The 15,624-nt window shown below is 41.6% G+C and overlaps 1 protein-coding gene across 3 annotated transcripts in view; it reads left to right on the top strand.

Annotated features, from left to right (window-relative positions):
* Nucleotides 1-15,624, top strand: part of ATP7B (ATPase copper transporting beta) — a 515,812-nt gene that overhangs the window by 216,062 nt on the left and 284,126 nt on the right. For 2 of the 3 annotated variants that reach the window (XM_069205459.1, XM_069205457.1), the window contains 2 exons: nucleotides 4,514-4,783; nucleotides 8,296-8,459. In XM_069205459.1, the coding sequence (XP_069061560.1) occupies nucleotides 4,514-4,783; nucleotides 8,296-8,459 (434 nt within the window). The remainder of the gene's footprint in view (nucleotides 1-4,513; nucleotides 4,784-8,295; nucleotides 8,460-15,624) is intronic. The other variant, XM_069205458.1, reaches the window with a different exon arrangement.

Raw genomic sequence — 15,624 nt, forward strand, 5'->3', positions numbered from 1 at the left:
ACCCTCCCCGCAGGACTCCTTCAAGATATCCTCAACAACTCAAAGAAGAGGTCTACAAGCTCCTTCTCAAGGGAGCTATAGAGAAGGTGCCTCGGGATCAACGAGGAACAGGATTTTATTCCAGGTTCTTCATAATTCGAGAAAAGTGGAAGGATTGGAGACCGATCCTCGATTTAAGGCAACTAAATGTATACCTAAAGAAGCAATTGTTTCGAATGATCAGCCTGCAAGACGTCCTTCTGCGTCTCAATCAAAGAGATTTTATGTCATCGCTAGACCTCTAGGACGCATACTTCCACATACCAATCCACCCTGCCCACAGAAAGTATTTGAGATTTACCGTAGCCGGGAGCCATTATCAATATCGCGTCCTTCCCTTCGGGCTCAAATCAGCCCCAAGAATATTTACCAAATGCCTAGCACCAGTGGCAACCTTTCTCAGGAGAAGAAAGCACCAGGTCTTTCCATACTTAGACGACTGGTTAATAAAGGCAAAGACTTACACAGGAGCACACAAGTCAACAAGAAAGTGCGTTTCCTTACTGACCAATCTCGGATTCACGATCAACTGGGAGAAGTCCAACCCTCTACCAGTACGCAGTATTACTTTTCTGGGAGCAAAACTGAACACGGAATCCGGCATCGCATGTCCCACGTTAGAGAGACAACAAAGGTTACTAACCCTAGGGAGTTTCATACACAAAAGACGAAAGGTTACAGTCCGTCTCTTCAAATCACTATTGGGCATGATGTCTTCATGCATACCTCTGATCCCTCTGTGTCGGCTAAAGATGCGCCCCTTGCAGGAGCAGCTAAACGGTCAATGGCTTCAAGTATCAGGAACTTTCGAAGACCAGATACAAATTACTCCGATAATGATCAAAACCCTCAGGTGGTGGTCTCAAAAGCATCATCTCTCAATTGGTCTCTCGTTTCTTCAACAGACAACTGATGAAGCATCCTTTTGAACCGACCCACCGTGCTTCCCTCAAACATTTATCTTGGAAGGTTGCCTTATTGATAGCTCTTACATCAGCTAGGCGGGTCAGTGAGGTACAAGCGCTCTCCATCCAAGAGCCATTCCTACAGCTTAAACAAGATAGACTACTAATGCGCACTAACCCGCATTTTATTCCAAAGGTTCCGTCAGACTTTCACACTAACGAACCTTTGGTCTTCAAGTCTTTTTTCCCTCATCCATCTACTCCAGCGGAGAGAGCATTACACTCTCTAGATGTGAAAAGATGCGTTCAATTTTATTTGGACAGGACAAAAGCTTTTCGGCGCTCTAATCAGCTATTTGTGGCGTACAGTGCCCCTAGGAAGGGGTACCCGCTATCCAAGCAGAGTATTTCTAGATGGATTGCCTCTGCTATTCGCTTCTGCCATCAGGCAGCGGGCAAACCTTTGCAGTCATCTGTGCATGCTCACTCGACGAGAAAAGTCTCATCGTCAGCGGCACTGTTTGCCGGAGTGCCACTACAAGACATATGTAGGGCAGCAACATGGAAGAGCTGTCATACCTTTACTAAGCACTATTGCTTGGAGTCCCTCTCGCACGGAGAGGTAGCAGTGGGCCAAGCGGTTCTCAGGAATCTCTTCAGGTGAAGGTGAGCCATTTCTCCTACATCCCTCCATCCTAGAAAAGGTATGCACATTGAAAAAAAAAAAAATGTATCTAAAGATAAGAGAACACTATCATAATCCCATAAGTAAGCGGGTTGTCAGATATTGATCAGGTTACATTAGTGTCTTATCATGTTTTAATACTGGTTTGTTATTTAAATTTCATCATGTATCTTCACAGGAATATCCCTATATATATTAGAGATAAAGATATACTTATATTTATGTATATATACGTGTGTATAGATAGATGTGTATATATGTATATGTATATATAGATATATATGTAGGGACATATGTCAGTACACTCATATACTTCATCAATTTATACATGATGATAAGAAGGCTTTGTGGTCTAAGATAACCTGTTTATTAAAGAGGTTGTCATTTTACAATGTGCATAGTTATTGCTTTCTACTCTGATTCAAGCATGTGAATCTATGAAAGTTCCAATACTGGAGTAAGAAAATAAGTTACTTACCTGTAACTGTAGTTCTCCAGTATTGGAATCTTTCATAGATTCACATGTGACCCACCCACCTCCCCGGAGAAGCTCACTTCACCTCTTTCTTTCTAGTTGTACATATACTCAACATAATATACACACTTGTGCGTGGAAAATCTGAGGGGCTAGAGCTTCTCTCAGGAGGTTCTGAAGGGTGCTGTCGCCTGATTGGTGGAGGATCAAGTTTGGTCCTTTTTCACAAAATGACTCTGATAGACTATCAAATTGAAGAGGCCTAGGGCCTTTTTCTCTTCAATATGTTTTAACATTACTTATGAAAATTATACCGGGACTCCCATCTCGACGACGGGGAATGATTCAAGCATGTGAATCTATGAAAGATTCCAATACTGGAGAACTACAGTTACAGGTAAGTAACTTATTTTCTTCCTGGCTACTGTCCACCCCGTTTCAATCTGAAAGTGTCCTGGCCTATTTCTTGTCCATCTGTTATCGTTGTCACGTGAGCAGTCTCTGTCTCCGCCGCACCTGTTGCAAGCGACAGTTACAAATTCGATTAACCCGTGCACCCATGTCCAACGAATTTCCTTTCATGAACTTACCCCAAACTTTTTTGCCCCCACAAAAAAAAAACAACCTTGGGTGGGAGGGTGGGGAAAAAACGGCCACCACAGCCACTGTGTCGCCACCTAAAATGGTGATTCATACAAAATGGCCCCTATTTAAATACTAGCCCCCGAACCGAAAACCCACCCAAAAACGGCACTCGTGGGCCAGTCCACCTTCCACAATATTCCCGGGGGGGAGCCCTCGTGTCCTCGGCTTCCCCCCCAGGGCCCACTTGCATGTGTTAGCTCATTAAAGCCAGACCTACTGGCTTTGGTCGTAATGGTGGTAGTGGTGATGGTGTTGAGGGTAATGGCAATGATGATATTGTCCTGGACATAATGGTGGTGTAGCTAGTAATGTTGGTAGTAATGAAGTGGTGATAGTGGTGATAAGGTTAATAATGTTGATAGCATTGGTGGTGATAATCGTGGCAGTTGTGATGGTGGTAGTCATGGTAGTCATTGATACAGGAAGCCATCTCACCATCAGGTCCTAGCAGAGTCAGTGGCGGTTTATCACTCCTGAAATGCTCAGGAAGGTGCTTTAATTCTTTATGCCAGTTTCTCAATCACTGCTGGTTCTGCTATAATCTTCTTTAAATTGGAAAACAACAGCTTTATCTTTGCATGCCAGCATGCCTCGTGAGACGTCTGAAAGTGTGGAGAATATTGACTTTTGTTCAAAACAGAGTGGAGCAAACATCTGTCTGCCGTGGACAGTCATGCAAATGATTTCTGTGACCTGCCAATCGGAGCTAAACGCTAGGACCTACTCTAAACTCAAGCAATAAGCCCCTGGCCCAAACTCCATAACTCCTTTCTTCTAATTGCAAATTCATGACTTGCATAGAATGTTAAAGGCCCAGGTATCTTGTTAGGTGTTGGTTCCTGGTGGTGGATCCTTTGCAGCACTGAAAACCATATTGGTTTCCAGCAAAAGTCAGACTCTTGGGTGTGTCATATGCAGGCTGCTGTTATTCATTTTGTAGCATTAGCCTTTGAATGCTGAATGAATAAATATTTTTCATCAGTTATGTACTCTGTAAATTCATAATCACAAACACTGCGTGAAATACTAATCTGCAGAGTGATAAATCATTTAGAGCAGAAAATATTTCAATTCTTTTTCACTCATTTGGACCTTTTACATGTCTTTTCTATCAGAAATGTCTTACGTAATGCCATACGCAGTATATAGCTACAAGGTTCAGATGATGCTTGAGATTTTGTACTAGAAAGCTTTTTTGTGATGAAAAATCAGCAACACATCAAAGCATCAACAAAGAAAAGGCAATGCCAAGAAAGTTGCACATGCCAAAATAAAGCAGGCATGGCAATTCTGGTTAATGGGCATTCCCAGTCACCATTTCCACTGGCATTACAATTTGCTTCAGTAAAGAGAGCACCAAACCCAATTGATGCTCTTTGCTTTATGGTTCACTTACATATATTGAAATTTGTGGTACAGACAGGCTGGTCCAGTTCTCATTTTGTACTGAAGGTCCTAAACCCATTTGAGTATTGTTCCCTTGATCGTGTGTCTCTTCTAGTAGACCACTTTGCTTTTACACCATTGTACGAAGATTAGAATTTCGTTACAGTGAAGCACACAACTTCATTCCAGGCACAGTGCCAAGCCTATTGATAATTACCCCAGTCAGTACATAAAATGCTAATTTAAAATATATTAGCTGAAATTAGATAAACATGAGATATTCTGTATAGATATCTTTTAAAGGTTACTTTAAAATAATAGCACATTAAAATGCTAAAGGCATTATTTACTCATTCCACTGCTTTGCTTTATTTTTAGATACCCTGTCTTATGTCGGGCATGATGGAGCAGGTCCGGCAGCTAAGCTGAAGCCCATATCCCCAAAGCCTCCACTCCCTGGATTGAAAGTCTCTGATTCTGGATTCTCTCAGAAGGACTGCATCATAGATTTCCTTCCTAGGAAAGCACATCCCGACACTTTGAACCTCCCTGGGGCGGTTATGGCCGAGAAGTGCTTTTTGGAGATCACTGGTATGACCTGTGCTTCTTGTGTTTCAAACATTGAGCGAAACCTGCTCAAGAAAGATGGTAAGCTATACTATTATGTCATAAATGTAGGTGGTGGTATAGCTTCGTAGAGCTTCTAATGTATTGTTTAAAAGTATCAGCCTGCAACAATACAGACTACAAGATTTCGACTTGTACAACATCTTCAAGTTCAGCAGACAATGAAGAGTGTAGATGTATTAATGTAACTTAACATCTTATCGTGACCATATTGTACTAGTTGATATCTTGCAGATTCAGGACGATATTTAAAATTCGACAGTGTGGTATCACACCAAGAATGCTGAAATACCTTAAAGAGCAGATAGCACGCTACACCTTGAGGGAGTGCTTGCTTGAATTTCAGTGCAGGCTATGTGGGAAGCATTGTGATCTTATGTGTGAGTGACTAAACCGGTGCACTTATTTTTTCTTAGATTGTTGGGCCTCGTATTTGATGACAGGAAAAGAAGGGAGAGATAGGAGTCATCAACTTTACATTAAATGATTGGTGTGAATGATTTTATGAGTCTCTATAGAATCCAACTAGAGAGGAATAGGAGCAGCTCACGGCATTCACCGGTTACAGGGAGTCTTGCAGTTTCTCTATAGAATCCCCTGAAGTGACAAATAAGCAACCCAGAGGCTTGGATTGAATGCAGCCACAAAGATGGATGATCTCCTACAGTCCATCTAGAGGAGTAAAGGAGTAACCCAGAGGAATCCACTGGAGAAATCCAGTCATAGTTATTATTCTTTAGGCACCATCAGTGAGGCACAGAGATGTGCCCTTTAGACCTCGCTGGTTATAGACAGCCAGAATAATAACTCAATAGGGTCCACCCAGGAGAGACATAAGAGCAGCCCAAGGTATGCAGACAGACATTATTAATTAAAGACTCGGCTCATACACACCCTGATGCTGCCACTTAAGAGTGGCAGAGGGGCATGCCCATTTATGTAGCTTTCGTAAACGAACTCAAGTGTATATTCAGGACTGGCAAAGAGTAACCCCTAAGGCAAGCACAGGAGAGATTCAGCCATAGTTAATGCTTCTTAGAACACATCTAGAAGAAACAGAGGTGTAATGCAGCGGCATGCACTAGTTACAGACAGCCATGGCCCCAATGCCACAATCGGTTGTGCACATCATAAACACCCTGATGCATCTACTGAAGAGTGGCAGAGGGGCAGCCCACAACACACACTTATTTTGCGCAGCTATTGTAAAAGAACTAAAGAATCCGTCCAGGCCTGACAAAGAATAACTCAAAGGCATGCACAGGAGATATTCACCCTTTGTTAGTTATTTACAGTCTATTCCGACGTGATCGAGGTGTAATCCATAGGCATGCACTGTTTACAGACAGACAGGCCACTGTCACAATCGTTCTTACGGATCCACAATAAAGGAAACTGGACAAAATGGAACAAACAAAAATGAGAAGTCAGAGATCAAGGAGGCTATGGCAACTTTTAAGAAACATTTTATATAACTTTGTATATGATAAGCAGTATAGTGGAAAGTGGTCAGCCAGGTGACCTATCTCTTAAATACTGTGTATTAGAATAAGGTAACTCTTTCTGGAAGCACGAAGAGATATTGAGACATTACGTATCTCTTCCACTGGTCTTTGATTGTTTTGGAGCTGAAAACCATCTCCTGATGCAAGATGCATGTGAAACATCACTATATGGCTGTAGTGTTCTGCTTCTATTACTTTTTATTAAGGCGTACACTACAAACATATTACGTCTATTGACAGCAAACTAAGTGCATAAACCACTAACATTAAACTTAAAACAATCACATAGGGCCAGTCCTCAAAAAGAGGGTAATGTACAAAGAGTTTGATTATGAGATAGCGTAACTTATGTCACTGTAATATCGAAAAGCCCAGTACACTTACTTTAAGAAAATATTTTTATATTATGATCCTCAGTACTGTGGGTGTAATTTACTAAAATGTGTCCCTGGTTTAAGACCGGCCTACTCTCGCAGCAATGAACATATTGCGACACTAATCAGTGCCAGTCAGAGCCACTTTCTAAATACCTCCAGCAGGTCGTGGAGTAACCAGGGTATTGGCAAAAGAGCAGAAAAGTAATTTTGATGTTTAATATGAATAACTAGATTGAGCTTGAGGTTCTGTAGAACACACTCTGCAATAGGCCATTGATGACTCAGAAAATAGCCCAGTTCCTTCAAACTAATTTTAGATATGTAGATATTGTTGCTTTCAAAGAAATAGTCCGCAATGACACACACAAATAGGTCAATGTTGTATCTGAACATGCTTTGGCAAGAAAGGTAAGTTAGGGGTGTCGGTAGATGTGGGCCAGCCTACTCTGTTGTGGGGCATGAATCAAAGAAATATACATATAAGGTGCAGTAAAAGAGTTAGCAAATTGACTTTGCCACTTTTTTACACAAGAAGAGTCTACTACACTGTATATATTCTCTTTGTGCATCACAGAGTGGTGAACTGGCATAGGCTAACGTGAAAAAAGGTACATGGTGCTGTTTTACTGACTTCATCCTTCGTAGAAGTGGTGACTGTTTTGATGCCAAATAGATCATACCAAGGGTGTGAATTTTCAAAGCATTTATCAGTGTTATTACAGAGGGGTTGGGGGTCATGGTACCTTACGTTTCAAATGACACGTAGATTAACCACAGGTGAAGTAGAATAAATGGGGAACAATTTAAGAAATGCTGATAGTGTTTAGAGGCGTGGCAACAAAGATTCAAAGATGGCTAGCATGAAGTCATTCATTTGACAGAGTTTAAGATGGTGAGGAGGTACTGCAAGTAGGCTTGAAATTTGCATATTTAGCAGTAAATAAATTCTGTGGATATTTTGCCATCACATAGTTGAACTGTTTCGCATTCGAGAGACTGCTTCGAGTAGAAAATATCTCATGGGGACAGTAGAAACACTACAGAGAGGCATTTTTGTGATCCAGTGTCCTGCCGGTACGTTGTGTGACTTTTGTACATGAAAAATGCCCTCTCATTCGATTTTCATGCAAGATACCAGCCAAGAAAAATACATAATTTCTCAAAAATATTGATTAGTTTTAAAAACAATTGCATTTTCACCCCTAATTGAAGCCTTTAACAAAATAGAGATAAGTTAAAGTTATGTGGAGAGTTAATGTGTCTCAAATAGCATCAATATTACAGTGCAGATAGTCAAGACATACTCAAGTGAATGTTGGAATGTCCCCATATAACACTCCTATCTCACTCACTGTCTAGTGCTCCCTTGCTGCATCATCGTTTTAATTACAGAGTGAGCTCGGTCTTTGCACACAAGTATAATGTCTCAGGCTCCTGTTTATATTTTATCCTTCCAAAATACACTGTGGGGAACCTCCAGGTTATTACTACCCCTGCTTTAAAGAATTCTGGAATAAACTGAAAAAGATAGTATATGTACACATTTAATGCCCCAATCTGTTTATAATTATTCTCATATTATGCATAATGTATTCTTATTTTAGCCATGTAACCATCACGTGGAGTGTGCTTATTAACATTGTCTTTACAGGTATAATTTCAGTACTGGTGGCACTAATGGCTGGAAAAGCAGAGGTCAAGTTCAACCCAGAGAGGATTTGTCCACAGGAAGTAGCACAATTAATTGAAAATATGGGCTTTGGAGCAACTGTCATGGAAGATTATACTGCATCAGATGGCAGTATCGACCTTGTTGTGAGTATGTCAGACGTTCAATCCATAATACGTGAGCTGGAGAGAGGAACTGCCTATGTAAAGTGATGTGTAACCACTATGATGCTTGCACTTAGAGCCAACTGCGATTTGTCTTTCATTTACAAAAACCCACTTACATTGGGTATCAGAAAAGAATCTTAGAGGGCCACCAAACATTATTAGTGGGCCTGATCTCATTTACTGTACAGCTACCAGTGGTAACCTGTACTTTTTACCAGGGAGGGGGCCGTCGGGGTACAAAGCAGACATACACACTCACATTCATGCATTCACACACGTATGCACACACACATCTATTAATAACTTTTCCTCCCAAATATTCATGCACACATGCACGCATGCACCAAACATTAAATATCAAAAATCATACTTACCTGCATACACAGTGCTCTGCCTTGGAAATATCGGGAGTGCTGCGACTGTCGCCTCAGCCAATGACAGACAGCAGCAGTCCCTCACTTGTCACAGAGTGGGATGGGGTCAGTGAAACTGAGGACCTCATCCCACTCTTTCACGAGGTGTCACTGATAGACACTCGGCCCTGGGCACTTCGGGGCTTAGAACTGATGCGCCAAGGTCCGAGGCAATCAGTGACGCTCTCCTTTATCACGAAGGGGAGGGCCTCGAGTTGCTTTGCCCGTCCGGAGAAGTCACATCCACAGGAGCTGTGACTTCTTCAGCCTGCAAAGTTCAGCTCAGGCAGCCAAGAGCATGCGCATTTAGCACATCTAGCTCCTGGCTGCCTGACCTGAAAATAAAGAGTGTCTGTCAGGCTGACCTTTGCTCAGCCTAACAGACATTCTTTATGGTGGCCAAAAGGCGAAGAGGAGTGGCCCCTCAGCCCATTATAACAGGCCGCAGTTGCCTGCTATGGTAAAAAATAAATACCTTTTAAGTAAAGTAGTACTGACCTGATGAAATACAAGCATCACGTCAAGTACCCCTAAAGATACCTGCTACTCTGCTGAAGATGGACAGCACCCATATGCAAATGCCCAGGAATGCACAGAAAACCAACACTTACTGCACCAACTGATGGTGAACACTTCCTTGCTTATGAGTTACTGTGAATATTATGAACTGCATTTACCAAAATGAAATGGGGAATTTTGTTGAATTGCCAGTCGTGTGCTTCCCCCAATACTTCAAATATAAATGACATTATCAACAGTTGTTTCATATGTAATTTCAAAATGTATAACACATTTGCAAAATAGTAGATTTAGTAAAATAATTGCAATGTATTTATGAAAAAAGTGGTACTTTTCATGTACAAAAACACATTATAGGAGTAAATTGCCTTGTTAATTATGTTGCCTCCACCTTTCAGAAATCTGAACAATCATTTAAAAATAAAAAACACAGGACAAACCCTTTCATGTTCTTAAACTTGTCTCAGGCTGGTCAAAGGCCTTAGTTTCTTGGGGGTCCAGAAATATTTTTCTATTTTAAGTTGGAGTATCCAGTAAGCATCTGTGTGTCTTTTCATTTGATGACTTTCCTTCTTATGGTGTGTTTCTATTCACCTGCTTTAAAGTAATACATGAAAAAGTAAGTGGCCATTGAATATGCACATGCTATGATATCTGTAACATCTTATACAGCATTGGAAAAACTTAAAGAACAGAAACAACCAGTCCGATTTGGTGTGAATTCAGAAGAAAGCTTTGGGACTGAATTCATTTTTTCTTGAACAAGAACATGGCATGTTTTTGGCTCTTCCCTCCTCCAACATACAGGCCTTGCAAAAGTCTGGCGAAGGCTATCTGTGCTGTCCACACCGCTCTTTGGCCTTTTTCAAGCCCCTTGCCTTTTATAAGTGCAGGAGAGTGTTACTCCAGGAGCTGCTTCCATTCCTCCTCCATATCATGCACCCTTTCTTGTCCCGTGGGTCAGATGTGTGCTGCTTTATGCCCTCAGATCCCCTTGCTCACCATGCCCCTCACCCCGCTCTCTCTAAGGCCCTCGTGACCAAGAGCAGGGGAGGTAGCCAGAGAGCACATAGAGTGAGTCTCTGATTCTACTGTGATCATAACACCAGGCAGGTATCATATGCTCCAGTCTGCAACGGAGGCATGCCATATCCTGTAGAACCTACAAAATGTAGTTGCTCTGTGAAGTATTCAAGTTTATAACAAAGTGCAGTGATTCATCACAAGGAGAGATTAGATATACAACACCTTTTTTTTCTTTACCAGTTTTTAAACTTTTAGTGACCCATGGGGAACATATGCCTCAAAGAGCAATTGCTTATGTGATTTGTTTTTGGGTAACGGCAAAGAGAAGTGCAAATTCCTATGGTCTAATTTTGTTGCATCCCATCCATGGTTTGTTCCATTTCATCAATAGCAGCATATTACTGCTTATCATTGTTTCTGTTCATTAATTGCTGTCTAATTGAGTCTGATTAACACTTGATGCCCATGATGCTAATTACTGACTGGGACCAGGAATGCTCTTTACTGCAGGTGCCATTGTTCTTCATGACTCCAAAAAAGACAAAGATTCTCAGTGGTATTCATGATTGTTAATGTATGGGGCTTTAAAGGGCCTTACTTTGTGGTGATCATTGATGCTTTTATGTCTGCTGCCATTGAGGTTTGCCAACCATTGGGCCTGTTCATGTAGAATCCTTTCTGAGTTATTTGCTGTCCATTCGAATCTGAGCATATGTCTAATGCTTTATACGCAGTGGAACCACTAAAGCTCATTACTGACACTCTGTCTGGGCTTCACTGATCTGGAGGCAGAGGATGGCCCATACCTTCCCTACACTCCTGTCCTGATATTGTAATAACACGATTGGCAGAGGCAGAATGTGGGGGAAAGTAGTGGAGCGGTCATAGAAACAGCAAGAGTGAGACAGCACAACCCTTCTTTCTGTGTCGTCTCTCATTGGTTCAGATAATCACAGTAGTTATACTCATACCCCTTCAGCCTCAGAAGGAATATACACAAATATTGTTTCAGACTTGTTGTAGGCAGTAGCACACCTGTGACTGAAGGGAACACAGGGGCCAGTGCACAGTGAAGACTGGAGAGTGCCCTAATAGTAGCGCCTCCAGAAACCTGAGCTGGAGACAATAAAGAGAGAAAAACATAAAAAAACAACAATGTTGTGGGTTGGGAGGCCATGTGTGAATCTGGGCGACAGTGAAATACCAGAGACAACCATATTTCTGTTTTGAAGTTTTCTTATATTGCCCCTGGCAGTCTTGCTTGTGAAGGCCATGTGACAGCCTGGAAGTGGCCTGCCTCTTTCCCTGGGAGCCAGAGTGTTTATAGTTTTTATCTCTAGAATGCAACCTCAATTTCTCCATTCTCCAGAGCCGCCAAATGTTACATGAGAAAGTCAAGTTGCACTGACTCACTGCAAATGGATTCTGAAACAATAGTCTTAAATTCTTAAAATTTTCTACATAAAATACCTATTACATCATCAATAAATTGACTAATCATTCTCTACTGTGGAAAAGTGAATTCAATCACACATTAAAAGGGAAAATAAGTGGGACAGCAGGATAAAATACACTCAAATCATTTAATTTCATGTAAGAACAATTTAATGATGCACAAGGTCCCATGGTCTCCACACAAAGACGCATATGATTATATTGCAGTAAGTTATATGTTTCTGCTTATAAGATATTGCCATCTGATCACTGATGACTTCACATATGATATCACCAGTTACTTTCTCTCAGACATCATCATTGTAGAAACGTATTCTATCACAAAATGGCTCCACAATGTTATCAATACATGCAAGACTAATACATTTTTGAAGGCACAGTTTGAAAGCTTTAATCCTCTTACATTACCAGTATTATTATTGTCATATGTACAACTTTGTCCGTGCCATACACAGGGGTATTGAAGGCAGCCATGCAACCCCCGCAGTCCAGGGGTACCCCAGCCTTCCAGGATGCCCCCCTCCAGCTTGTCAGCTTGAGGGCATGGGTATTGTGAGTGGCCCCATTACCTTTCCCTACAGGGGGCTGGAGATCCTAGCATTTCCTTACACCACTGGCCATTCATGCAGTGGTGTAATTAATAGCAAAAATTGTCACAACTTTCACCCACATCCATTCTTCCAGCTAAATTACTAGTTTAGATAATAGCAAACGTGACTGTCAGCCTTAGATTTGAAGACCCTGAACACTGATTACTCATAATCGTAAACCACAGTTGGCATTTTGGGGGTCATTCCGACCCCGGCGGTCAAGGACCGCCGGGGCCGGGGTTGGCGGGAGCACCGCCAACAGGCTGGCGGTGCCCCGCAGGGCATTCTGACCGCAGCGGTTTGGCCGCGGTCAGAACAGGAAAACCGGCGGTGTCCCGCCAGTTTTCCGATGCCATGGGGGATTCCGACCCCCTCACCGCCATCCTGTTCCTGGCGGTTCCGACCGCCAGGAACAGGATGGCGGTGAGGGGTGTCGTCAGGCCCCTGGGGGCCCCTGCAGTGCCCATGCCAATGGCATGAGCACTGCAGGGGCCCCCGTAAGCGGGCCCCACATAGAATTTCAGTGTCTGCATTGCAGACACTGAAATTCGCGACGGGTGCAACTGCACCCGTCGCACCCTTCCCACTACGCCGGCTCCATTCGGAGCCGGCGTCCTCGTGGGAAGAGGTTTCCCGCTGGGCTGGCGGGCGGCCTTCTGGCGGTCGCCCGCCAGCCCAGCGGGAAACACAGAATGGCCGCTGCGGTCTTTTGACCGCGGTGCGGTCATTCGGCGGTTCCCGCCGCCTGCCGGGGTCTGAATGACCCCCTTTATCTTCTAAGGTGTAGATGTTTCTAGCTGCCAGTGGATGTGGTTTTCTGTCACACTTAAGATACACTGCCCATATCTTAACAGATGAAATATAATAAATGATACATTTATTGAACACTTCATGTGCATTACCTTTAACCCCATTACCTCTGGTACAATTTTGCCTTTTTCTATTTCAAAACGTGTGTGAATGTCAACGCATCCTAAATATTTTAACAATCTTCTACACACAGAGTGTACATTTTTGTGTTTTGTGTACTATGCAAATAGAGCATCCTTCAGTCACACAAAGGGCCTCCTTACGACCTTGGCAGAGGGGATTACTCCATCCCAAAAGTGACGGATATCCCAGTTGCCATTTTATAAGTTCCATAGAATATAATAGAACTTGTTATATGCAGGCGGGATATCCATCACGTTTGGGGCAGAGTAATCCCCTCTGCCAAGTTCGTAATGAGGCCCTAAGTGATCTCTCTTGGTCCCCTCTATATTAATTGTGCACAGTGTTGGGTTAAGATAACCATCTCGCTGTATCCTGGACACAAGTTCATTAGTGCTTACAACATGGTATGAAAGCATTAGATTTTTAATTCACACTCTAACATCGCCACTCTTCTGTGGCTATCGGTAGTGTTGCTTTATTTTGCATTTCTTAGGGGTATACAGTATTGCCTTAAGTCATTATTTGCAATTGCTTGACATGCACACACCCATTACATGGCACAGTATACATTTTCAGAACACTGATGTCTTAGTTGATATATTAGGTGATGTCATATGTAATCTCATTCGCCATGAATTCATTTGAGATGTTTTGTAATGTGTCGGCATTATTAGTGCTTGGCAGAAGTTTGAATTAAGGTTGGTCTAGTTAATCTTAACTTGCTAATTCCAGATTTGTAAACTGTTTTGTGTCATCACCATGTTGTCACTTTTTCAGTATTGTCTCAAGGGTTTTCTGACGTTCTTTATAAACATATGTTAATTTATTTAGAGCAGAACTAATGACTTACACATAAAACGTGTTCAGTGAACTTTTTCATCCCACCCCCTGTGGACCTCACCTCATCCAGTGTCTGATTTGCAGAAAGTGGATTAGGGAGGAAAGTCTCCCATGGAATCCATTGAATCCACTTCATGTATGAACAGCCACCTTTGTAAGCCAAACACAAACCTCAGCAAAGGATACCCTCTTGTCAAAATTGAAATTGCATAATCACATTTCTCCCAGTGCCGCCTTCTGACGTGCACCTCAGTAGGTACTCAATTAGGTCTGATGTGAAAGAGGAAGAGAGGAGTCCAGCGAAAGCAGAAAAAATCAAATACAATTCACCAATGCAGATTCCATCCTACAAAGTTTTAAAATCCAATGATATTGAAGATAATAAAAACATCGTGAGAAATCCCCTTTTCCTGTAAGAGTGTAATCAAAATGTCTGTACTTGCTCTATATGCAGGTCAGACATTTGCTGCATATTTACTAAAATATTATTGTATCAAATGTCATCATAAAATCACAGAAAAGTACTAGTAGAGTGACCAGCTATATTTGTTTCCTAAAACTGTTTTCTAAGAAATACACATGTGAAAGCATTTCATTTCTTATTTGCATTTGTATCAATTCAGTCCATCCATTTGAATGTGAGAACACCCATTTAGGACACTTTCTCCTACTTGCAACATTAAAAGGAGAAAACTGAAATTGAGTAAATTGGCCTTGTCATATCTTTTTACTGTTTACATAATCAAAAATAGCAAGAACTCGTTTTTCACATTTGAAAGTTCAAGATAACATCTGCTCTAATCATTATCAGACACGTAGCAAATATGGTGCAAAATCAATTTCCTTATAGTTATACGTTGAACAATATATGAACCCGATTAAGTTTAGTCTAAGACTTGTGTGGTTCATTACTTATAGCTAAAGCACACAAATCAGAAAAAAAAGATTTTTCACTTTTTTTTTTCTAATGCAGAATGTTACATATTATCTACAATTGATACTTATGTGAATAGCTATAAATGGGCTGCCATGTTAAGCTCCTTTAAACCTATATCTAGTCTTCTGATGCTTTAGATTTTCTCTGTCTAAACATCAGTCAAAAGCAAAAGGATGCTGGTAAGTGCGCATACCCCTAAAGCCGAAACTTTCAGACGCTGTATCAACAGGCTGCAAAAATATTTATGCTCCCTACATATAAAAAATTGCAATTGTGTACCTGCCTTGTTTTCTATATACATATCACTCCAATCTCCAGAACCCTTTTGAGGTTTTAATATTGTCACCTAATTTAAATCTATAAATTCTCACAAGATACTAGCTAGTTACAATAAGTGTCCAAATTAAGATTAGATTCTAAAGATGCATTCT

The sequence above is a fragment of the Pleurodeles waltl genome, chromosome 8, assembly GCF_031143425.1.
Source record: "Pleurodeles waltl isolate 20211129_DDA chromosome 8, aPleWal1.hap1.20221129, whole genome shotgun sequence".
Lineage (NCBI taxonomy): Eukaryota > Metazoa > Chordata > Amphibia > Caudata > Salamandridae > Pleurodeles > Pleurodeles waltl.